This window comes from Vicugna pacos, chromosome 7, assembly GCF_048564905.1.
Source record: "Vicugna pacos chromosome 7, VicPac4, whole genome shotgun sequence".
Classification (NCBI taxonomy): Eukaryota; Metazoa; Chordata; class Mammalia; order Artiodactyla; family Camelidae; genus Vicugna; species Vicugna pacos.
Genome location: NC_132993.1, coordinates 41500414 through 41526575, shown reverse-complemented (window position 1 = coordinate 41526575; position 26162 = coordinate 41500414). Strand labels below are relative to the sequence as shown.

The 26162-nt window shown below is 43.6% G+C and overlaps 1 protein-coding gene across 3 annotated transcripts in view; it reads left to right on the top strand.

Annotated features, from left to right (window-relative positions):
- Positions 1-26162, top strand: part of CHN2 (chimerin 2) — a 311035-nt gene that overhangs the window by 205176 nt on the left and 79697 nt on the right. For all 3 annotated transcript variants that reach the window (XM_072964759.1, XM_072964760.1, XM_006201844.4), the window contains 3 exons: positions 4769-4800; positions 8634-8747; positions 10483-10768. In XM_072964759.1, the coding sequence (XP_072820860.1) occupies positions 10631-10768 (138 nt within the window). In that variant the 5' untranslated portion in view covers positions 4769-4800; positions 8634-8747; positions 10483-10630. The remainder of the gene's footprint in view (positions 1-4768; positions 4801-8633; positions 8748-10482; positions 10769-26162) is intronic.

Below are 26162 nucleotides of genomic sequence, written 5' to 3'. Positions count from 1 at the left end.
ATAGTATCTTTCAGATCTTTGGCAGTATTAGTTCATTGTTTTTTTTTATTCTAGTACATGTTCAATGCAGAAGGATAATGAAATTTCTCTTCTATTCAGCTGTGGACTGCATGTGAACGCACCTGTTAATTACTCCCATTAAGTGTTAAACAATCACATAATTGGTGTTTAAATATTTTATATTATGTGGAAATTCTTATCAGATTGTTGCATAGTTATTTAAAAGCATTTTAGTAATATCTGGGACATTGATCTTTTTAGATGCTCTAAAAATGATTTTTTTTCCATTTAAAATAATGGGATATAGGCTCTTGCTATTTGAAACTTTGCTGCCCAACACGTTTTTAGGAATGGGTTCGACTCAGATAACAAGAGGCGGCGGCTTTCACTCTGTACCAGACATCGCATGAAGTCCTAGGAATACAATGATGATGAGGACAGAATAGTTAGAGAAGAAACAGGCAAGTAAATATTTAAAATATGGTGGAATGTCAAGTTTTTCAACAGAGATAGGTAAAAGAAGCTTTAAGAACACAGAGGAAAAGGCCTGCCTCTTCCTTCTATACACAGGAGGCTCTTTTTGGACACCAGGAATAGCTACTTTTCATTGAATATCTCTGTACTCCAGGCACCGTTGCAAGCATGTTACATACATTGACTCATTTAATGATTACAACAACTCAGTTAAGCAGGTATTTTCTTATCCCCATTTTAAAGATGAGGAAATTGAGGAACAGGGAGATGAGTTAACCTGCTTATGGAAACGCTGATTTGGCCTCGCATCAGGCAGTCTGAGTGTAGAGCCTGCCCTTTCAACTGTCTTGTGATCCACCTTTATTTTATTAAAAGAAAGTTCAAGATCGTAAAATAAGAACATTAAAAATGATGGACATGTTGGAGGGGGTGCATTTATGGAATTGCAAAGAATCTAGTTTGATTGGAGCATATGATGGATATGGGGTGATGAGGCAGGAAGCCATAACATTTGCATTGGCTTCACATATACAGGAACCCATTGAGTGGATCGTATGGACAGGACTAGGCAGGACTAAAAGCATCTTCACTAGTCACAGTACTGGCAGTAATTACATATGAGACGTGACTATCATCATGAAATAGATTTTACTTCAACACATCATATATTACATGGTGTGGTCCCTTTTCAGTCAGTCGCCTTGGGAAGCTGTGCCTTTATTTTCACCAGTTTCCCATTGCTTAGAGCATGTTAGGAATGTCTCTTCTAGAATACCTTCAGAACAAGTCACAGTGCAAATCTTTTTATCTTAGGATCATGCCTCATTTTTATCTCAAATGTATTTCCTAGTTGGATCACGAACCCTAATTACTGAATTTGGCTCTGAATAACTGCTGCCTGTTAGCTGTAATAGCGTCCACTCTCACATCCATTCTCGAAAAGCAAATGTTTCTGTATAACTGATTCTGAAACGTTAGTGTGTGCTTGAATGTCATCTAGGGGAACTTGATTAAATAATACCTTCAAGTCCCACCCTCAGTAATTCTGATTCAGTTTGTCTAAGGGGATCAGGAATCTGCGGTCTTTAACAAGCATCCTGAAGTTTCTGTTTTGAATGACCAGACCACACTTTGAGAAATGCAGCTGTAAGGATATTCGAGAGATAGGAGAGCAATTTTTAAGGCAGTTCCAAAAGCGTTCTGATCAACAGTGACATCAATGGCATGTATGGCCCACCTTTGGGGACTTCTCTCCTGTAGATGGTGCTTATTTAGAATATGATGTTTAGTTATACTGTAGAAAGGAATCAGTCACCATTTTGCACAGTCACAGCACATCCACCGAATTCACGTGTGTCTTGGGGAGAACCCATTTCAGTTGTTTGTTTGCTCACCGATCTACTTGGTGTCCTCCTTCTGCCTAGAGAGGTCTTCCTTTCAGACCCAGGTAGATCATCTAAGAATCCAGTATTGGAGGATCCAGCAGTATGTCTATAAATTATTACTTTTTGCTTTTTCCTGAAAAGATTGAATTCTGATTCCATCAGTGTCTAATGTGGGGCAATGCCTGGGGACTGAGTCTTTAAGGCAATACCAGGTTACAGGGTAGAGGTTACTAGTCTCTCTAGTCAGGTCCCTTGTCCCTTGGAGCCCTAACATCAGCCATCTGTGTTTTGTCTGGATGTGAGGATCCAGTATTATCCACCTTAAAAAATGTGGATGTTCTACAATTTTTCTGGGGTCCTTTAACTTAAATTAAGCTCTTGACTGGTTAAAAGTTTAGTGAACTGTGGAAAGACTGTTTAGACTCCTATGAGCAAAAAGTTTAGAAAAAAGAAGAGGTAATTGTTGTATTTCTTAACCCCAGCCATTATCTCTCTCTTTAACATTAACAAGGACAGCTATATTTTGTTTAAGAACTTCAGAGATAGCACAAGGAAGAGAGAATGACTCCAATTACTGTCAAAACAGCCCCGACCAGAGGGAACAGTGATCAGACGGCTGCCTATATCCTGTCTTCGCTCCTTTATTTCCACCTTTCCTCTTCCCCTATGTAGGGTTGCCAGATTTAGGAAAAAAAAGAAAGAAAAACAGGATGCCTAGTTAAATTTGAATTTCAGATAAATGAAGAATATTATTTTAGTATACATTTCATGCAGTATTTGGGACCTATTCCATGACCCCACTCCATGTGTAGTCTCTCCCTCACAGTTCCGGGGGCTCTAGCTTTATTTTCTCTTGGTTTTCATATGCAGATGGTCCTGTAGGCAGGATCTTATTCTGTACTCCTCAAGGTAACATAGATATCAGTTTCCCTATTTGGGAGCCCGTGATAAGTTTTTTAAACGTTTCCTCCTACTGCAAATTCAGAACACCCTGGAATTCCTTATACCTTTCCTCTCACACCCGTGAGGTCATTACTTCACAAACAATAATGACAGGGCTGAGCACAGAGCTCTGAACGTAAGTGTGCCATATCTTTTTATGATTGATTGATGAGCTGAAAGCAATTTGTGGTTTTCTTAAGAGTCAATTAAATTAACTACTTATCTGCACACCAGGAGTTAGTAGTAACCTCTGTCTACCATGCTGTCCCCCTGGGAAGTTAGAATAATTATTCTTCTCTTTTGGAGAGGTAAGAGGATGGAGGAAGGGAATGCGTTTGGGAGCTACACCTAGATTTGCAAACATGTGTTATGGCTCAGCCAAAAAGGTGGAAATAAAATTGTCCTTATAAATAGGGAGTCATTTCAAAATGTGGAATATTGACTCTCAAAGAATGAAGAGATAACTTGCCTACTATTTATTGTCTACTTCTATTGGCTTTTCTAATTCTCAGTTTTTTCCTGTGGCATGTTGGTGTTGTAGTCACATATCTGCAGTATCAGAAGAGTAAGAAACAACTTTGAAAACCAAAGGAATAGTATCAATGACAAAATGTTCAATTCACATTAGAAAGCTTTCCAGTATGTAGAGTAATGCTACACATCAGATAACAGGGTGCCTCTTTACACACTTTGTGCTTCGATTAATGATATTATTCAGATCTTCCTTCACAAATGACACCGGGCAGGTTCACACCTTGAGGATTAAATAAGAGTTATGAATGCCCCCTCTTGGTTCAGTGCTTCTCAAGTGTAAAATGCACAGAAGCGTGAACACATATTTAGCCGTGTCTCGATGATTAGTTTTATACCAGGGACGCTTGTCCAAGGCAGGCTTCTGAAAGTGGTCCTCCGAGCCCTGGCTCCCCCTTTTGAATCTCTTCCTTTAGGCCATAGCATCCCCACTCCTCAGATCCCGACAGCCTCCGGAGGGAGGAGGTAGGCCAGGAAACCAACCGCCTCCAGTCCCAGCACTGTGCCCTGCTGAGAAAATCGCCCATTTGACTGTAGACAAACAACTGTAATTGAATAGCTGCCTGGCTCCTATTCTACTCAAGTAAATACACATAAACTTGCTGTCGTAACCGTCAGTGGAAATCCATACCTTCCTGCGGTTCTACACATTTTCAGTGGAAACTGGAATTAGGCTAGAAGAATAAAAGCTGAACAGGAGAATTCATGGTAATTTCTCACCAACTCCAACACTGAGCATGAGAAAACAAAGTTCATAGTAAAGTAGGTTATCATATATATGTGGTGAAAATCCAAGGTGATAACCCCCGGGCTCAAGATGTGACTGAAAAAATCTTTTCTGGAATGTTTGTGATTGTTTCAGTCAACTCATAAATCTTGTTCTCCATGTCTTGTGCCTCCGGTGTCAAGTGACGTTTAGCCCATTAGCCATTTGTTGAAAAAAATAAGACCATTAGAATATTGATTTTATCTGGAAAGAGACCAAATTAAAATTATTTTTTAATCCAGGTACACTCTTCATTTTTATTATAAATACATAATGAAATAATTAGATGGAGATTGAAGTAAATGTTTATATTTTATTCATGCTTATAATATTTTATCCTTCAGGATGAAGCTTTGTGATACCTTTATAAATTCCTTAATATTAAAATAAGGATCACTTTGTTTCTTTGAAAAAAAGTTTTTATTGGGTGATTGAGTTTGTGTGGGTAATAAGCCTAATGATTAGAGAAATATGGTGATTCTAGATCATTTTTACTCAAAATATTGGAATGTGTTGGTTAACTCCAGAGTTTCTTGGATCTCTGATTTGGGGAATAAAAACTGTAATAAAATTAGTACCAAGACCCTAGCTCTGTTAATTTGAATAGCATTTTTATCTATCTGATTTCAATTTAAATGCATTATTAATATTTTTCTTCTTTTTAATATAGGTGGAAAACAGACCAAAATATTATGGAAGAGAGTATGTATTATGCTATTCATTGTTTTAATAATGTAATAAGTAGTCACTTCATATGTCATTTAAATATTGAATGTTAAAAATGTTCCATTATATGGTCTTCATCAGATGTCCATTGTGCAAGAGTTTAATAATAAGGATAAATGCAATCAGATCCTTTTGTATTGAATTTTCTTATAATGCTCTGGTGCTTGGCTTCCATTAGTGCGGGAGGGAGACTATCTCCTGCTACACATAGTTGTTTTCACAAAAGCAGCCACTGAGTGCCTGGCAAGTATTTGAAACATAAGGCAGCATCTTCCATAATTGTGGCTGTTAGTATTTCGTTTCATTCACTCTCTGCCTCAATACTGTATAAACAGCTAGGGTGTCAGAGATTGTAAACTGAGGCTGAATTCCTTACTTTCATGTGCCTCAGTAAATGCAACACTCAGGAAAGTCAGGCCGTTTCTTTGCAGTCTCATGAAACCAAATGATTTCTCTTGACATGAATCTATTAGCCAAATTGCCTTAATACCTTAATTATGATTTTCCTCTTAATTTCAACTCGTGGTTTGCTTTGCTTTCTCAGAAACCTCCTGCAAAGCAAATATGCATTACCATAAAAATAACTGGCAGTCCCGGGCTGAGGTGCATAGAACAGCTCACAGAGGGCAGAACCACTCCCCCCCACCCCACCCCCCCGGAGCAGGGCAGGTGCACAATTGGCTTTTCTTCCCACATCCAACCTGGAGGCATTATACAGCAAAATCTCTTTCAAGTCCATCTCCCAAGCTCCCCCAGCCAATCCAAAGCCTTCTTCCTCTATTCCCTTACCCAGCAGAGCTTCATTTTCGTGATTAATGATCCTCTTATTTGTCCCAGCCCAGCAGCCACTTCCTAATCACCACGGCTGCATTTCTGAACCTTCCTACTGGGCTTTGGGACTTCAGCTGGGGGCTCTGGAATACCTGCCTGGATCACTGGCCTCCTCTGTCTTCCACCCTCATGTCCGTGACATCTAACCTGCTTGTAGTATGACTTTTTTTCCTGCAGTATACTGATTTGGATTTTGCTCACAGAGAACACAATTAGTAAAAAAAAAAAAAAAAAAAAAAAAGAGCGAGAGAGAAAATGAAAAGTTATTATATACTTCTCAAATAGAACACTTTTGTACATGAATTCCAAAAGGAACTCTTACTGTGTATTTTCTTTTTTTGCATAAAAGTTTCGTTGAATAACCTTCTAGTTCTCACCCCTACCACCCCCAACCACATAAACTATGTAGTGAAAGGAGACCAAAGAAACATTTTCTTACCCACAAAAAAGAAGTGCTTCGTATTAGAGGGAAATTAGCTTAAAAACTTCAGATTCTGTGTTTCCCTTTCCTTTTTAAAAAATGAAAGGTCTTTTTTGTGTGTCCTATTCAAAGATTAGTACATGCTTTATTCCAGAAACATATATATTTTTTGCCTAGAAAGAATCACAAGAAAGTGTGGACAAGGATACCCTTAGGGAAAAGGAATTTTTATTTTTCTACTGTTTATACTTTTACCTCTTTTGTAGCTTTTAACTTTCACATTTTGAATTTTCCCACTGTGCATAGGTATTACTTTTATTCTTAAAAACTTAATAAATTGATACTTGCTGATTTGGGAAAATTAGAACGTATAGGAATCTACAAGGTGGAAAACATGATAGCCCCACCATGAAAGAGAAGCGTTGTTAACTTTTTGTCTTCATCTCTTTCCTTCCTGTCTCTGTGCAGGCTTTCTTTTTGAAAAGTTGGGATCACAAGATATATATGTCATGGGTACTTTTAAATTCATGCATAAAGGGCCGATGCGCCACACACTGGGTCTTCAAGTGCACAAAATTGTCATTTTCTTCTCCTGAACAATTGAATTTAACTTAGTTCTTGACACTTTGCCTCTGCTGCTGGCCAGCACTTAAACATGTCCATTCATTCAAGGGAGTTCCAAGTTAGCTGCTTTCAGGTTAACCGCCCGTTTGGGGTATTCCTCCTCCCATTTTTCATGCTCTCCTCGCCCCACCTTCCCCGAGAGTGATCTGGGTCGGGGTGTCAGGTTTCTGTGCCCACCTCTGTGTGTACCTCTTCCTGCTGGGGTCACCCCCTGCCCTGCCCTGTCAAACTGTGTCCTGGATGTCCCAGCCTCAAACCTCTTGTGGTACCAGCTCTTGTCCTTCCTGATATGGGAAACTTTCCAAGGTCCTCTGCCCTTTCCACCCCACCCCCACCCCCCACCAACACACACACACTCACTGGCCCTGTATCTACAGGGCTGTGCTTAGGTCTCTTTGCTCATATCATCTTTCTAGCTCTCTTCAGCCCCAGCTCTTGCTGCAAAGGAGGCATCTCCGCCTCCAACTTAGACCCACTGAACCTGGGCTCTGGCCAAATTTCTTTGAATCTCTCTCCCAAAAGAACTAAGGATGCTGGTCTCCTTTGGGGCAGCAGGGTTGCTCCTTTGTTATAGCACATTCATCTAACCCTGGAAAAGTGCTGCTCCAAGACCTCTGTGCGCTGGCTCTCAAGATTTAAAACAGACATTTGGGAAGCCAGAACCCCCCTTTCTCCCAAGCTATCACTGCTCTACACTTTTGAGAGTTGATCTGAGAGCTCAAAGCCACAGTTTTTGACCTCACTTCCCTAGGACTGAAGCTTCAGCTTGTAAGGTCTAGTTGTTAAGAATAGAAGGGAATTAGGACGTAAGTATTGTGATAGACACTGTTTTTTTCCCCAAATATTAACCTGCTGCATGTGTCCTCTAACTTGATCTTTGCATTCCTTGGGGGAGAAAACATTTGTTGTGTAGCCAGCTTCCCTCCCCATTTTCCCCTTTCCAGGGAGATAAAAGGGGATTCTCTGTCCAGAACATTTCTTCTCTAAGTTATTGTCCCAAATTCTCTAAGAGTGGGTAATCTTAGAAAGACAGTGTTGTTCCCTCTCCCAGGAGCCTAGGGCCGCTTGGCACTGGCCTCACCTCCCCACCCAGCTCCCACTTTCCTCTGAAACATAGAATGAGCAAATCTCTGGTAACAAGAGTGAGCAGCTGTCTTTGCTTTAGGACAGCACAGAGAGCGGCCAGTTGTCTGCCCCTCACTCCTGTCCTGTTCTCCTCTTCCCTGGAGTCACTGTCTGCTCTCTAGGGCTCAGACATCCCTTCCTGAGCAAAGCAGACTTTGGCCAAGCCTGCAATCCTACCGCATTTTCTACATGTATGTGTATTACTTCTTAAATTGCAGGAGGGAAAAATAAACATTACCTTTAAAAAAGAAAAATAGGTACATTTTTCAAACATATCCCTGAGCGATTGCTCTCAAAATTTAAAGAAATGGAAGACTGTTCACTACTGCTGGCTAGTCTTTCCAGAGAATGAGCCTCTAAGATGAACACCACCCCACACCTGAAGTTAGCACTGAAATAAGTGCTCATTTGCAATCGGGATGATACATAATTCTCTGTGTTCTAGCAGAGAGCTAAATTGGTAATTGCTCTTTTGCTATTCCCATAGTTGAAAAAGGAGCCATAACCTGGCTTTTGGTTGTGACTTGAATTTTCAGTTTGTGAGCAAAGACAGTAGCAGGAAGCCAGGTGGACTGGGTCTTCATCCTTTTGTTTTGTTTCATCCTTTTTGAATGTGTGTTATCTGTTTGGGTACATGCGGAGAAGTGGTTCCAAGCCCATCATGAAGTATATAGTAGTCACTCCCCTCTTCATTTAAGTGGGGAGCTGTAGATTCCTGGTGGCCCCACCGTCGTTTTTAGCCAGCTCTTTGTGGTCCATACTTTGTATGAGGTCTGTTCAGAACAGAAACTGTCTTATCTCTTCACAGGTTTCACGGGATCATCTCCCGAGAGCAGGCAGATGAGCTTCTCGGAGGCGTGGAGGGTGCCTACATCCTTAGAGAAAGCCAGCGCCAGCCAGGGTGCTACACGTTAGCCCTAAGGTGAACCCGATTTCATCCACTGTTGCAACTGCTTTACAAGAGAATTTACTTAATTTTTTCCCCATTTTTTATTGTGGTAAAATATACATAACATACAATTTACCATTTTAACCATTTTTAAGTGCGCAATTCAGTGGCCTTAAGTACATTCTCAGCATCCTGTGACCATCTCCGCTCTCCATTTCCAGAACTTTTTCATCATCCCAAACAAAAACTCTGTACCCACTAATCAATTGCTCCCCATTCCCCCCTAATTATTTTTTATTTTAACTCTGTTTGCAAAGCACTGTGCAGTATGTTAGAGGCATGTACATTTTCTGGGCCACAGACGTTGTAAGTTGGTGGACACTGAGGCTCTGTGCACGCACAGTATTCTTTAGAGAATTATCTGCAAAGCTGGTGCTTCTGTAGCTGCTTCTGCCTGAAACATCGAGCCAGCGGATTGAGACACGTCTCTGCCTCACGTAACCCTTGTCAAAAGTCTTCACCTCACATTGTGCACTTGTGCCTGGAATGGACGTGTACTTTGTCCATGGGGTTCTCTCAGGGATCACATTGACCCGTGGAACTCCCAATGGTGGTCACAAGGCTCCATGCCAGCGAGCAATCAGAGCAGAGCTCTCACAAGCCTCTTATGACAAAACCACAGCACTGAACATCACAGCACCCAAAAAGCATTGTATTTACTACGCTGTCCTAACTTTGCTCAAATATTTTCTGTTTTTTGATCCTCATGGCAATCCTGTAAGGTTTGGGGAAGGTTTTCCAAATTGTCTTCCAAAAGTTCACTGGTGAACTCTTTGGAACTTGGAAGCTCTTTCTCCAGGGAAGAAATGGTATCAATGGAAACACTTTCCAGGTCAGCCCACAACTCACTATCTCAGTGCAGTGATTGTGGAAAGATAAATGCTTTCCAATTTGTAACTGGGGATGGCTAAGACGTATCTTCAATGATGTCATTACAAGGATGCACTTCAAGAGTAGCACATGCTCTAGGTACACAGAGTACTTGCCTATCTTCCCAGCATCCCCGCAGCAGGAGATGACAGTCCCAGTGGGGAACCAGGCAGGGGCTAGGATGCAGGACCAAGGCTAAGAGGGGGCAATCAGTGCTACAGGGAGAGCACCCTCATGATTAGGATGCTGGCCCTGATGCTCAAGCAGAGAGAGCTCCATGCAGCATCCCTGTTTCCCTTCTGCTGGACCAATTAGGGTGGGAGGCATGAGGTGCTCTACTGATGGTGGTCAAAGATGTAATAATAAAAGGCCATCAGGGCCAGTGGTGATAGCTTCCCTTGAAGGGGCAATTGCCTGGTACAGGGGAAGGGGGCAGAAGGAAGTGGCTAGTTCCCATTCAGAAATTTTTAAGTAAGATACTTTTTAAGTCAAGACAGAACACTCTGACTTTTACAAGTGAGAGTGATAATGACCCAGTGGCCTTTCTAGGACCAAGTGATGCCATAGGACTAGCTGGGCTTTAAACCCACATTTGCTTCCTTCCAGGGGTACAGCCTCAAGCAGGTACCCCATCTCTTCAACGCTCAGTTTCCTCAGCAGTCAGACAGGGATAATAGACGCGCCTGTCTCAAAGGGTCTGCACGATAACTAAATGGGGGAAATCGTGTCAAGTGCCTAGCCCGGTGCCTGGCATTCAGGACACACTGGAGAAGTATTAGCTACCCCTGTTATTCACTGGTCCAGTTTCCAACACTGATTTCTCCTTCCTCATGGGTAGGTTCGGAAACCAGACCTTAAACTACAGGCTCTTCTATGATGGAAAACACTTTGTGGGCGAGAAGAGGTTTGAATCGATTCACGATCTGGTCACAGATGGCTTGATAACGTTGTACATAGAAACAAAGGCTTCCGAATACATTTCCAAAATGACAACAAACCCCATTTATGAACACATTGGATATGCCACTTTACTCAGAGAAAAAGTCTCCAGGAGGCTAAGCAGATCTAAAAATGAATCAAGGAAAGCCAGCGTCACGAGTGAAGAACACACAGCTGTGGAAAAGGTAAGCTCCACGTGGGACCAAAACACTCTCTCTGTGTTTAATCTGTGCTGGAAGACTGGGTGATTAATTATCTATGTGATTTGCCAAAATATTGGAGGAGACCCACCTCCACCCGAAGAACTTTAGAATTTTCGTCCTAAAAATTGACCACTGAGGTCCAGCAATGTTCAGTGATTTGCCCAAACTCATATTGTCAGAGCCACGACCTCCACAAATAATTATCTGTGACTTTATTTGGAGTTGGAAAGGGAAAAAAAAAAACTCCATTGATGTTTTATGATGAAAATAGTCACTTGTGTTGTACTTGCCATTTGAGGCATTGCTGGCTCCATCTCTAGTTGTGCCCAGCTAGCCAGATACATGATACTTACGTCTGCTTCTCTTAAGACTGGGTGACCCTGCGTGATCCACACGTCAGCCATCTGTTGAAGGTGGTCTTACCTGGGTAACAGACTTTACTGACAGAGATGGGCGCATTAGCGGCGATGCTGGCTATCTCTGGGAGGCTTGGGAAAAGACAGGCTGTCCTTTGCCCCAAAGGAAGGGTTATTATGCTTCGGCGAGGATTAGAAACTCCTAAGTGGGTGATGTTCAAGCTGGATGCGTCGTGGCAGGATATGGTGAGAAAGATCTGATTTTCCTCTCCAGTAAGTTGCAGATTTTTTGGATGTGCCCCTTTAGGAACCATCTGCTTTGCCTGGTCCTATCTGTTTTCCACTGAAAGAAAGTGACAGCCAGCCATTCCAGTCAGCCCCCACTGAGTCAGTGCTGAGCCCAGCTTCTAAGGCGAGCTTGGACTGGGGCAGATATAAATAAGAAGCGGGCGAGCGCGGCTCCTTCTGGTGGTTGCTAATCCTTAATTAAACCGGAACGGACGCCCTCCTCCCCTGTTGTCCAGTATTAGCAGAAAGCAAAGGAACCTCAGGTTGGCGGATTGGGCTTCAGCTTTGGCGACGGGGATGCACCAGAAAGCACAGAAAGGAGGAGGAGGGCAGAGGATGGCAGGCGGTCCTGTTGGCAGACCGGGGATGATCTTAATTGATTTGCTAATTGAGCTTCAGAGCCTAGGAGAACCTTCCTCAGAATCACATCAGTTGAGCAGCTGGCCCATGAAAAAATCATTTGCCATTTTCTTTTCATAACTCCAGAGTCTCCAAAGCACCTGTTTATTCTTTTACAAATAATTGATTTGGGACATGGTGGGGTTTCTGATTGTTTACATTTCAACAAAAGAGAGAGAAGACCTCAGTCCCAACGTTCAGAGTCTTTTCCCATCCAGGCGAAAACCATTCCTTTAATCTGTTTGCAGATTAAAGTAATTTAGAACAGAAATCTGGAAGCTGGCCTTCCTGGCCATGACAAATCAGAAGATGAATTGTAAAATAAATCTCTGGAGCGGTGTTTGTATTTATATTTCTGAATCAGAGAGCAATGCCATCAGAAAGGCAATCTGTTACAACAGCAGGCGACACACTCGAACATTTCCTGGAGAAGAGGTGAGGAGGGGGTGACTCTTGTGTGTTTGCGGTGAGAGTTTAGATCCTGGGTCTTGACGCTGACATTGGTAGACCCCCTGTCCTCCCCCACCAGACGGAGGTTTGGTCACTAGAAGCTAATATTTCAAGATGATAGTCCCGTAAGGAAACTTGCACAACAAAGTATGTCCTTTATTTAGATCATGTGGTATTAAAGGTACATTTGGGAGAAATTAATAGTCAATTTAGTAATCATTTTGAATGAGCTGCCTAGTACACTTTTTCACCTTTTTAGGAAAAGGTAAATAAAGAAAATGTTGAAGGAAGAAGTCCAACCTCAGTGAAAGGTTTGATGGGCAGGTGTTGCTGGTGTGTATTTCTTGGACACTAATGATGCAATGTTTGGCTTTCCTGGAGGACACTCTGCACACTGGGTCTGGTTACTTGCTGGGGGCCACTCATTTTGTCAGTGGATTTGTTAAGAAACTTGGTGCGACTCCATCTATTTCCCTCTGACCTGTATTGACAAGTGGAATTATTAAAAGTCTCCATCTTGCCAGAAATTCTATTTCCCTTCAGGGCAGGTCGGTGGACTGCTGCCATGGAGGTAGTGACTAGAAAAGAGGTGGCAGAAACTTGAATGGATTGACTGAGAAATCCCCGGGGCACCTACCTGCTTCGGTAATGGTGTGTCTTGAAGGTTTTAATGAGTGAAATGGGAAGGTTTCCTAATATTTCTCAAATCCAGACAGCTGAGCATTTCATTTTCCAGAGCACTCAAACTCTGCCCCCCATTTACAGTATTGATCATTTCCAAATGAATCCAGAGAGACTGTGTTACCTGGAAATCCGAGAATATTAAGTGTTAATTGGCAAAAAGATGTTAACTACCCCATCAGACTTGAGTGGCTTCCAGATTTATCTTCTGTCAGGGTGGTTAGCAGTGAACTTGATTTTAGTAACTGTAAATGAAGCAGGGAGAGGGGAGGGTGCAAAGAACATTGTGGTTGTTAGCCAATAGGTCAGTCTGTTTTCTTTCTGATTCTTTAATGGAGTTTTAAAACATTATGATATTTAAGGGCCACCACTTGGTGCATTTAATTAAAATGGTCACGCCCAGTGTCATTTCTTTCCTGAAATGTATTTCAGAGTTTATTCCCTAGATGGATTGTCTGCTGACCTCCAGAACTGGCACTGTAAGCAATCTAAGAATAGCAGGATTTAACATTGGTTGACATCTGCAGTTCGTAAACAGATCTCGTGCACGTGAAATAATTTCCCATTTTATCCTCAGAACAGCTTTGCCAGGTACATAGGGCAGGAATCATTATCCCCATTTTATTGAAAAAGTCGCAACGGCAGGATGAGGAATCAAACCCAGGCCTCCTAACTCCAAGTTCAAAGCTTCTTGAATCTGTGGCACAGCTGGACCTCATTCTGTTCTTATTGCCTTATTGCTTTAAGCAAACACCCTTGCTTTTGAGCATCCTAAGTCAATTGATGGTCAGAATCACATAGTATTGACTTTTTGAAAATACACTGTTATTACCAGCTATAGTAACTAAACTGTCTTGTAAAGGATGCCCTACTGAATCGAATATACATGACAACAATTTTTTTTTAATTTTTTGAGCGGGGAGAGGTAGTTTTATTTTTCTATTTAATTTTTTTTCATGGAGGTACTGGGAATTGAACCCAGGACCCCGTGCACGCTAGGCACACACTTTAGCACTGAGCTCTACCCTTCTCCCAACAACGTTTTCAATATCACGACAGGTAAATAAATTTGGCTTGCTGAACTAAATTGCATTTATGCTTTACTGGAGAAAAATCATCTACATCCTTGATATAATCAAAGCACATTTAAGACTTTATTATGTCTTACCCAGTTTATTCATTTCACTATTTTTATAATAGCAAAAGTCAGAAAACAACCTAAATGCCCATCAGTCGGGGACTGCTTAGATGAATTATGGTACACCCGTGTACAGGAATGTTGTGCAACTGTAGAGAAGAATGAGGACACTCTCATATGGACTTATTTGGAAAGATTATCTAGAGTTACCAAATGCAAAAACGAACTTGCAATATAGTATGCATAGTATGGTTTCATTTGTGGAAGCAAGAAAGAAAAGATTTTACGTATTTTTTTTCCTTGCAAAATTATCAAATATCCCTTGAAGGATGCAAGAACTGGTATCAGGTTTGCCTGTGGGGAGGGGAAGGGGGTGTCGCAGATGCCAGGGTGGGAAGGAGACTCTTTCCTGCTACTGTTTCATACTCTGAATTTTGAACCATGGAAAATGCAGTATCGTACGCAAAAAATCAAGGAAGGAAAAAGAATACATTATGTTCTAAATTCACGTTATGTTAAAGCAAACCCTGAGGAAACCGCTTTCTCTGCTGAACATACCACACAGGTGCAAACACAGTTCCAGCCCTCTGGCCCCAGGCTGTTTTTCCCCTCCCTTCTCACCGGCCCCCTCCTCCATCCTGATAGCTCCCTTTTTGTTTCATTTCTCTCTTGGATTGTCAGCAAAGAGCCTGCACTGAGTAGCCTCTCCCTAAAGGTTGGGGGCTAGGAGATGGTAATTACAATTACAGAGGACCTAAATCACCAAATAAAGTCTGTGACCTGACTGTCCCCAAAACTGGGCTGACTGCTGCTTCCCCCCTGGCCTGGCCCCCCACCTCCCACGGACACCACCACTGTGCTCCCCTGGGCTCTTCCCAGTCCTCCCGCCAGGTTCCAGGCCCCTCCACCCCACCCCGGCCCTCCTTTCTCAAGCTGCCTCTGTCCAGCTCCAAGATTCCTCCCGCTTTTCTACGGTAGCAAGGACGCCTTTGATTTCTTGGTTTCTCCTTGTCTTGCTGTGAGACAACAAGAGAGTGAGTGGCCTTTTCGGGAGCGCAGGGCCCTGAGCCCAGTTAGGATGTCCTCTCTTACAGATGAGCTGTTCCAGAGAGGAAGGATCTCCAACCCTCCACCCCACTTTTTTTTTTTTAGAATTATTTTTCTCTGCATCCGGGGTGATCCTTTCTTCTTTTATTTCAGTTTCCACCATATGGGGCAGCTGGCCTGTCAGGTATCTTTGCCTAAGATCTGTATTACACTTTCCTCCATGGTCCTGGAGCAGGAAGGAGTGGCCCCCCGCCAGGGAGTGAGTCTCCAGGCTTCGCCTACTGGGTCGGCTCATCCTGAGTGGTCCTCCCCTCCAGGCCCATGTGGGCTGATGGCCCTTGGGGACGTTTTACTCACCAGAGCGTTGCTCTTGCTGCTGTTTCCATCTTGGAAACCATCTGATTGGCTTTGTCTGTTTAGAAATGCCCCTTCTCGGGCCCCACCCCAGCACTGCTGGGTCAGGACCTCTGGGGGTGCACCTGCCTGCCGGCCGGTGTGTAACCAACCCTCCAGATGGCCCAAGTTTGAGAACCTTTGAGAACCTGTGGTTTAGATGCCCCGCTCCTCCTTTGGAAGTTGACCAGTTGGAGGCCCAGGTCACATCCCAATTCTAAAGCCCAACCCACGAGGGGCTCAGCAGAGTAAACACTTAAATGAACAGGTGGGTAATTTTCAGAGTGGAACAGAGTGGAACAGCGTACCTCAGATACGCCCAGATGGTGCGCCCATATCTCCCACCGCCTTCTCTCCATGCGGGCTCCTTCTGCCTCTGGGCTAAACCCTGACTCGCTGTGGCTTTGCGAGAAGCTAGAGCCTGGAGGACTAGGGTCTTGGAGACCCTACCGTGCCTCCCCCTTCTTTTATACAACAGGAAACTGAGGCAACCAGCTCATTTGTCTGGAGTATTTCAAGGACATCTAGAGATCACAGAGGCTTGGATAGAAACAAATGCTTCAGAGTAACCTGCCACTTAGACGTTCTCTTTAAGTTAAGATCTTTCAGGAGCACAAGTTATACATACAGGACTCTTGCATGAATGATTGAAAAGTAAAAAATGAATTCAGACTGCAGTTAGTCTTAAAGGTGTTCCAGCAGTCAGAGCCCAGCAGGAAATAGAGGACACAGTCACTGGGGTTTTTAAGAGAATCTGATGAACAAGGGGTTTGCCCGGGGACCGGCAGTGGTGGGAAGCTGTGCTCTCCCTGGTGCTGACGGGACTAGCGGGAGGCGCTGGGGTTTCTGGGGTCTGGTGCCCGCCTGGGTGGAGACTCCCACAGGAGGGGGGCTGCCACAGAACGGGCGGCAGCAGAGGTGAGGGTGTGAATAAAAAGCAAACCCACAAGAGAGAGGCCTCCAGGGTTGAGCAGCATGCGACACGTAGGTGCTGCACCACTCGGGGGAGGGGGCGGGGAAGGAACACCTCGGCTTCTCTCTCCTTCCACCCTTTGATCTCCTGCCTGAATCTCCCATTGTACAGACCCCACTGGAAGCCAGAGGACAAAGGAGCCAGGGATACAGTTCCTAAGAGTCAGTCTCCCCACCACAGGTGAAAGCAGGTCAGGGAATGAATGTGAGACGGGCTGGGGTGGCAGAGAGTAACCAATGCAAGGAGTGAATAGAACCAAACCTGTGCGTGGCAGTGTGTTAGCCTTGCTCTAATTCATGTAGAACATAGAATGTTCATTCACCATAACTGGCATTAATGCAAGATGACGAGATAGCCCTTTTCCTGAACAGGCTCCACCACTGTGCCGTTATGGAAGGGGTCTTGGTCCTGGAGGGCAGGGAGGCTTTGTGACTTCATTAAGGACAGTTGATTCAAACATGGTGTCCCCCACAGCCCTTCACCAAGCAGAAGTGCCACGTCAATTCTCCAAGGAGAGAGCCTGTGTTGCCTGTGTAGAAAGTATCAGGGGCTGAAAAAGATGCGCTGGGGTTACAGGGTCTGGAAAACCTGTGGCTTTGCTCCGCAGGAAGTCCCTTGGAAATAATACGTAACTGACATAACCAGTCTTTTCTCAGGAGAAAGGCTAAATGAAGATGAGCATAACTTAGCTAGTAAAAGTGACAGGTACGGTAATGGCTCTGATCATCCATCTTCCTCCTCGCGCACAGCGTCGTAAAATGGAATGGGATGTAATGCTGTAAGGATGGATCTGAACTCCGATTACATTTGCTCATGAAACCGGGTTTTACGGAGCGTTGTTTTAAATCAGAGTCCTCTGACGGCGTGGGATTTATCATGCAGTCTGATAAAGAGCTGATTTAGCTAGGTCAATGGTTTTCAAGCTGGCTTCGGGTTAGAATCACTCTGGGAGCTTTTGACGAAAAAAAAAGGACCCCAGTGCAGCTCCCTCTGACTTAGTGAATCAGAGCTGCTACTGGTAAAGCCCGGGAGTCTCTATTTTGAAGGTTCCCCGGGTGACTCTGCAGTCCTCAGCCCCTGGTTAGATGAAAGGTCAGACGGGAAAGTAAAGGTTATCAGGTACTTGGGGGAGCCTTTTCTTTTAAGAACACCTGTCCCACCTTCCCCAATGCCTCCTGTTTCTGAGGCTCTTTTTTGTTCTAATTTAGGCACTGGCATTCTTTCTCACCCCTACCTGCACATAAAAAGCCCTCCATGGGAACATTCTTAAGACAGGAAAGTCTGCTGGTTCTGGTTACATGAGCTTGTTCAGAGGTTTGCTTTGCTCCTTTTTTCCTGCGTCCTTTTCCCAGATTATTGGCTAAAATTTAAATGCTGGGAAGAAATTAAATGTAGTAGGATTAAGAGAATTTAATGAAGAGACAAGAAAAAGTCAGTGTCTCTTCCTTAGGGGCCAGTGGGTGGTTTTCTTAATGACAAAGTTTGTAGGACTAGGATTCTCAACTTTGCCTGCCCGCTGGGGAGTTTTCGAAAATACCAATGCCTGGGCCACACCCCCAGAAAAGAGGCTTAACTACTTGAGATAAGGGCTGAGCATCTGGCGTTTAGATTCTCCAGGTGATTCTGAGGTACAGCTGAAGTGGAGAATGCTCACAGTAGAAGAATAACTAAAAATGAATTAGGTCGTTCTGTCCACTAGACTTTCTTTTTTCAGAAAGCTTCTCTTTTTACCAGCCCCTCACTGTCAGTGGACTCAAGGTTGGAACTTTACAGGAACAAAAAGGAAAGTCATCCTAATGTGTTCAGTGTCTGTCAGGGTAAGACGGTCCAAACCCTCTATTCATCCCTATTCAAAACCTCTCTGGAAAACAGCTTGATGCAACCCCCGTTTAAGTATTTTCTATGCAAGCAGTGCCATCTAGTGGCTGAGGAAAGTGCTACATGCTGGCTGCACTCTCAAAGGACCCTACTCAACAGATGTGGGAGTAATGAGCGAGAACAAATTTTCAGCAATGTATCTACTGAATTGTCATCATTTCCTCAGGTTTTATAGCGTAGATCAGGCTAGGCAATGGCTAGAGGGTGTCTGTTTTGTGGTTCGTGCTCATTCTCTGCATAAACAGGTGGGCAGCTTTGCCATCCTGGAATACTCAGATGTAAAAATGGTCCCAATGATCTGATTCACTGAGATTCTGGCCCAGAGGTGCTCAAGCTTTTTACCCTCAGGGCCCTTTTATATATATGTACCCCTTCAAATTACTGAGGACCCCAAAGAGCTCTTGTTTGTGTGAGTTCTATCTCTTGATATCTACTACATTAGAAAGTAAAGCTGAAAAAAATTTAATTCTTTTAAGCATAACAGTAATAAATTCAGTATGTGTTTGTGTGAAGAACATATTTTTGTGAAAAATAACCCCATTTCCAAAACAAAAAAAAATTAGAATATTGGCATTGTTTTACATTTTTGTAAATCTCTGTAGTGTCTGGCCTAATAGGCAGCAGCTGGATTTTCACATCTGCTTCTGTATTCAATCTGTGATAATATGTTAATATGCTTGATGTATAGGAAGAAGCTCTGGCCTCATGCAGATATGTCATTGGGAAAGGGAAGAATGTATTTTTAGCCTTTTTGGGTAAATGTGGATGTTATTTACTTTTTTTTTTTTTTTTTACAATGGAGCAAAACAAAGGGCCGTTTCTTAAAGGTTACTTACAATGTCGATCAGTTGGAAAAGTCAGTTATTTGGGGGGAGGTAATTAGGCTTTTATTTATTTAATGGAGGGACTGGGGATGGAACCCAGGACTTTGTGCACGCTAAGCATGCTCTATACCACTGAGTATTCCTCCCCTGAAAAGACAACTAATAAAAATAATTTTGACATTATGAGCCTCTGAGAGGCTCGTGGGGTACCCCGAACATTGGGGGACCACACTTGGAGAACTGCTTCTCTAGGCAGACATTTGATGGATGGGAAGCACACCTTTTAAAGAAGCTTAGATTTGTCTCCAGGGAGGTGGGTGTTTGGGAGGCGTTGCCGTGCCACTTTTGTCACCTTTGACTGTGCGGGGTGAATGGCTGTGTCACCAGGACTGCTGCCTGCTCAGCTTGTGACCTCAGAGTTCTTCCCAATGGTTCTCCCCCCGGGGTGGGCGACAGAGCTGGTTCTGGGGCCTATGTCATCGGACAGCAGCTTTCCAGGTAATTCTGATGTGTGTGCCAGTAAAGAACCACCGACTGGTCTTCCTCCCTTCCCTGTGCAGGTGGGAACCTGAGGCCCAAAGCTCAAGGTGACATGGTGCCAACAAGCACTGGTGGGATGAGACTCCTTTGAGGGGAAGCCCATTGTGCTCTTTCCTTGGTCTAGTGCAGGCTGTCACCCTCCTTCTCGCTCTTCTGGGGCCTCTCCTGGCACGTCTCTGTGTCTGTCTGACAAGACTTACCGATCTCCCCGCCTCCACCCCCACAGTGAGGAGCTGTCGGTGATGCCACCCGGAACCTCTCTTGGAAACGGCATTCAGAGCTGCCTCCTCTCCCACTCTCAGCTTGTGTGCTTCTGGGATCCCAGAAGGGATTGGTGGCTCACAGCTGACCCAAAGGGTCACATTTCTGTGGCTACTGTGGCTGGCTCAGGGTGAGCAGGTGGTCAAGTCAGAACCTGTGAAACCAATGGACTTTCACTGTGAGTTCCCGCAAGAAGATCCTTTTGCCCTTTTCCTGGAGGCTAGTTTCAACAGGAAGTAGAGTCTGGGTGGCTGAAGGCTTCCAGCTGCCACATAGACCCTGAGAAAGTGGAGCCTGGAAATGGAGAGAAAGAAACTGAGTCCTGAGGACGCGGGGTGAGCTGCCCTGGGCCCCAGCCCTCTGCTGCTTGTTGCAGTGATGCTAGCCCGTTTATTCCTGCTTAGCTTGTGAGCTGAGCATGGGAACGTCTGTGTGGGGTGTAAGTGTCTGCATCTTTATACCCAGAAGAGCTCTAACTCACACCACCCCCACCAGCTGCCCCTTGCACTCTCATTCTGCACTCACCGCTTGCTTGTCACCATTATTGAGAAAGCTCAGGTATTCACAGAGTCCATTTTTGTTTTAATTGAATCACCCACACTATCCATCTTTAACACAGTAATTTTAAATCAGAAAAAAAGGGCATCTAGGGTTTACTGAAATGCGTAGGAATGTACTACCTGGGTTACCAGTTAGACGTGGGAAATTGCCCCAGAGCCACCTCTGAATTGCGTCTCTCTGTCTCTGGCCCCCTGGCTCTAAAGAGGTCTATTTGTAGATTTCTTAATAATTACCTGCATTCAAATAAGATCAAGGCAGTCTGTTAAAGAGTCCTAGTGAACTCTTAATAAACCAGATTTTTATCTGCTCATGATTTTGCCAGGTAGTCTGTTTAAACAGGCACATAGCCCCATCTGCAGTATTAGATATGACCAAAGAGAGCCTCTGTTGAACCCAAGACCTCCTGGGTTATCAGTAGCACAGACCATCTAAATTGGAAACCTGCAGACCCTGAAAGAGAAAGAAAGGTCAAAATTCCACCTTTAGTCTTTATGAATTAAAAGCTTAGCCTATAATAATTTGTAGGGATTTTTTCCCCCCAGATCAACTGTGGGCAAGAGGAAGGATTTTGTTTCCTGAATAATTTCCATTGACATTAATGGAAATGAGACTTGTCGAGGCTACATCTTACGTGATTTGTACCACTGCCTACGGTGCAGGTTGCAGGACTGGCATCACTCATCCCTCAATAATGAAATGTCTGGCTAGGTTTCATGATGGCAGCTTATAAACGTCCCGATTGGTCTTGTCTCTCTTGACACATAATCACTCTGAAGTTTCCACAAAGTTAATGATTCATGTTGTACCTAGTCCCCATTTACAAAGCAGACAAAGTCTTAAGTTCTGAAGAATAAGCTAAAGTTCACAAATGTAACGTGTATTGTCTTCGTGTGATTTGGTGGCTTAAAATAATTATTAAGAAGTCAAATCACTGTCACGTGCAACAGACCCTTCTTTTATACTCAAGTTGGGAGTCAAATAAGCTACAGAATGATGAGCTGTCAGTGTCCCCATATGCCTTTAACAGAGTAGGGCTAGTTGTGGTTTATCACAGTTTATCTGAATTCCATGTAAAACAATTCATGATATAAAAGGCTTCTACCATGTTTAAACCTGAATGATTTTAGGAAATTTATAATTACCAAAAAAAACCTTTACATTTATCAGGCATGGCATTGTTTCTAAGCCACTATAAAGCTACATCATTTCATTCAGCTTCATAGGACTCTTTAAGTTTGGAGTTCCTGCACTTTATCAGTAAGAAAGCAAAAAAAAAAAACCCAAAAAAACCAAAGCTTGGGGAGGCCTTGTGACGGCCCAAAGTCAAAGAACTAGTAGCTTGCTGGTTATATCACTCATAACTATTAATTAGAACCTGGCTTTGTTGAAAGCGGCTGTGCTTTCTACTCTTACACACTGACAGAGCAAATTAACTTGCTTTGTGTCTAGTTTGAAAGCTTCTAAACAAAGCGTTATATTGGGAATTTCTCCCTCTTCAAATGCCAGGCCTCTTGTCTCGCTGTGGCGTGAAGTCTAATCGTCTTCTGCTCTTGACTGACTTGTTCTTAGGAAGAAATACATCTGGCTAAGGGAGTTCCCTAAGAAGACAAGTGTTCATTACAGACAAATACGCCTACCTCTGTGATTTCTGAAAGAAAATCCCTGTGTGTATCTTTAGCCTGGCGCTACATGAATTTTAAAAGGGTTGGGAAATACTGTCGGGCTCTGTCTGTATCCCTCCGCGAAGTCCCAAAGTGACAAGTATGAAATGCACGTCTTCAGCAGCAGGCCCGCGTCTCACGCCTTCCAATCAGGATGGAGTAAATTGGGATGAAAGGAAACTGAAGCCATGGTCACCCTCATGACCGCTAGGAAGTAACGCGCGACCCAGTTCCCCCAGCTCTGAATGGCTGACTGAACTCTGGGGTTGTAAGATGATAGACACAGAGTTTTTAATTTTCTGGCCTTTTTTTTTTCCCTCCAGTAAGTGAAGTGTAAAAATCCAACCGGGTCACAAGGAGAGTAAGAAACACTACCATGCATTGAGCATCTATCACGTACCAGGTGCAGGAGGGGGTGCTTTTGTGTGTTCTGCCCTCACAGCAGCTCTGGGAGGGAGGAATAGGGGTGACTGAAGTGACTTATTCACGACCACCCAGCTAGCAAGTGAGCTGCAACCCAACTGCTGGCTGTCCTGACATAAAAGCCTCTTCAAGGGCTCCCAGCTGCCTGATAGTGAACTCCTAGGGTGGTGCGCAGGGCCTTTTACGACCTTGTCCCTTGCCCTGTCACCCTGCACACACATGCACACATCTCTTTGCCCTTATCCACTTCGTCTCCCCAGCTGTGTCCAAGAGGCCAGCACATAACAAGCCGTGAACATTTTCTGCGCACACCAGCTGGCCTCATGCCCGCAGCCTTTCCCCAGCGCCTCCAGCTCTTTGCAGTGTTCCCTCTCCTCTTGGCCAGCCCCTGCCCTGACCTAGGGAGCTCTACCGATCTTTGCAGCTCAAGCTCAGGCATTTCCTGACCTGCGATTAGCCTTCCCTAACCTCACCCAAGCCTTCCTGGACATGTATTCCTTTGGCCACCTCACTGTCTCGTAGATATAGTTGTCTTATTACACTGCACTGGACAGTTCGATCATTCATTCATTCATTGTTAACTGTCAGTAATTGATATGAAGAAGTGGATTTTCACGTAATCTGTGTCAAGCACTGTTCTTCTCCAAGCTGGCCAATCACAATTACAAGGACTAGCTCAGGATAGACCAGTGTCACAAGCACAGTAACTGAGCCCTTGGGTTTTTACTAAAAGAATTAAGGAAGAGGCTCTTGCTTTCTTAAGCGGATCTTTTGAGCAGCTCCAGCCTTGGTTTGGGTAGAGTTTCTATTTTCTGCAGTCAGAAGAGCTCTAATGGAGTCACAAAGCAAAAAGGCCCATGCCTGGTAGAGAAGGACCTTCTAGAAAAGGGAGAAGTGTGGGCAGAGGTTGGTGACAGGATTGTAAAGAGGAAGACTCTTGGGCAGACAAGAGGGCCAGGCAGGGGAGGGGAGGCTGAGGAGATGGGTGAGTGGGAGAAGGGCCACGTAAAGTAGGCCGAGACGTTTGGACTTTATGCCTGAAAGTTGGAGCAGCTTCCAGAGGTGTAAGTTTTCGAAAGAGGAATTGATGACAGTGTGAAGATGGATTGGATGGAGGGAGACCAGGGCACCATCAGAGGCAGGTGCAATAGTACTGAGGCATCTTCAATTTTAGTTTCAAAAGCCAGTCGCTGTTGGCAAAACTTTAAAAGCCCACCTTTTCCATTTTTAAATGATGACACTGTTACCTAAGCTAATTGTCATCCTTCTCTTCCCAATTTCAGAAAGTGTAAGTTTGGTGAATGGTTTTTCACAAGTTTTTCTATGTCGAGGTGCAAGGGGAGAAGTGAAAGTTCACTACTGCACTCCGGTGCTTGAACCCGGCCCCGCGGAGCTGCCTCAGCCCAAAGGGCTGATTTGTTCAAGACAGGACCTTCTCTTCTCCCGAGCCCTCTGCCAAGGCCCCTTAAACAAACACTCGGAATACGCGCTTGTTAAATAAATCAGTGTGTTTGTCTTCTTCCCCTCTTCCATCCTCCACCAGGAAAGAAAGCAATTGAATGCGTGCCTTTCTTAGAAAATCTGTGGCCTTGAAAAATAATCAATGCTGAATTTGGGAATAAAATAAAAATACTCATTAACCTGGACTTCTCAAATCCTAACCTCTAATATCTACGAGAAACTTACCTACTAATTAAATAGTTTAGAGAATATTAAAATGGAAACGGTTATTACTTAAGAGAGCAAAGGCTTTCTTCCAATTCGATGAGTGTCTAACAGCTAAAAATGGGATAAAGAGAGGTCAGCAATGTTTAGGCTGTTAGTCACATTCTCTCTAGTCCAGTGGTTCTCAAGTTTTAGCATATATGAAAAAGACCTGGAGAGTTTGTTTCTACACAGATTTCCAGGCCCCACCCCCATCAGTGCTGATACAGTACATCTGGGCTGGGACCCAGCTTCCCAGGAGACATAGGGGCTGCTGGTCCAGGGACCACTCTTTGAAACCACTGGTTAGTCAGTAGAGTAGGACTGTTACTAACTCTGGAACAGGGCAAAAATAATAGTTAATTAATAATGTGTATATATTATATTACTATCATGTATAATAAATACTGTTATATCTATATTAATTATTATTTTGTCATAGTTTCAGTTAATAATACATACAATTATATATTGCTATTTATATTCATATATAAATATTATATGAAGAATATATGAATATATACTAGAATATATGAAGAGTTGTTATATATTATATATTGCATATAATATATAATAATTGTATCTATTATTAATCAACTATTATTTTGCACTAGTTCCAAAATTGCCTTATTTATTATATAATATATAATTCTTATTATGTATTATATAATCACATTACATACAATAATAAGTAATGTTAGTGTATTTAATATAATACTATATAATAATTATTATAATATACAATATGTATATAATAATATATGTGTGTGTATATATATTCCCAGCATTTTTTATACCTACTTTCCTAGAATATAAGCAACCTGCATCTTAGGTGTTCTCTATACATTCATCGTTTTGTGTGGCATGTTTCGTTCTGTTCTCAGACTCTCCTCAGTGCCCTCTGAAGGGCGTCTCCTGTGTGGGCCCCAGGGCCAGGCCCTTGACAAGTCGTGTGAACTCCTTGTGTCTCGGTTTCCTCTTGTGAAAATAATCATACCCGCCTCCTGGAAGGGTCGTGCGTGGTGACTAAGCTAATGCAGGCACAGCCCCAGGACCGGTGCCTGACACGTGGGGCATGCTTACGTAAGGCTGGCCTTTGGTTCTTTCTTCACTGTGACCCCTGAACCGTGTCATGGCTCACTGTGAGTCTCGCAGTCAGAAGCACTCCCCCTCCTAAGGCATCTGCACCCCCCACCATCTCTGTGATACTGGATCCCAGAACTCCTTCATCCCCCTGACACCACCCAGTGCCTGACACAGAGCAAATTCTCAACGAAGGCAGGGACTGTTGAACTCTCCGTGGGTCTCTCCCGACCCCTCCTCTCCTTCCTCGCCCTGCGATATGTGTCACCTGCTCCTTCTTTCAAGCCCGGCTGTGTGCTGCTGTGAACTGTTTCAGGCTGGTCTCCTCACTAGTTATGAACCACCCACGGTCAAGGGCGATACCTTACTCAGTTTTGCACCCTCACAGGACTGGCAGCGAAAGGACTTGTTCTTACAAGACACTGAGTCAGTGTTTGCTAAGGGATGAGAGAAAGAAGAGGAAGAAAGGATGGAAGGAAGGAATTTTCCAACTTGCTTATTATCTGTGAAACATTCTTACCATAACTTTTGAAATGAGGAAAATCCATTGGGTAGAAAACCTTAGAAATCATTGAGGTTAAACCATATGAAACTGTTGATATTTGATAGCTTTTTAAACTACAAAAGAGGCAATTTCATGTGGTTCAAATGAATATCTATTTATCATGGGTGCTTTTGAGCCCTGGTAAGTGTAATAGTTACACTGCTCAGCACTT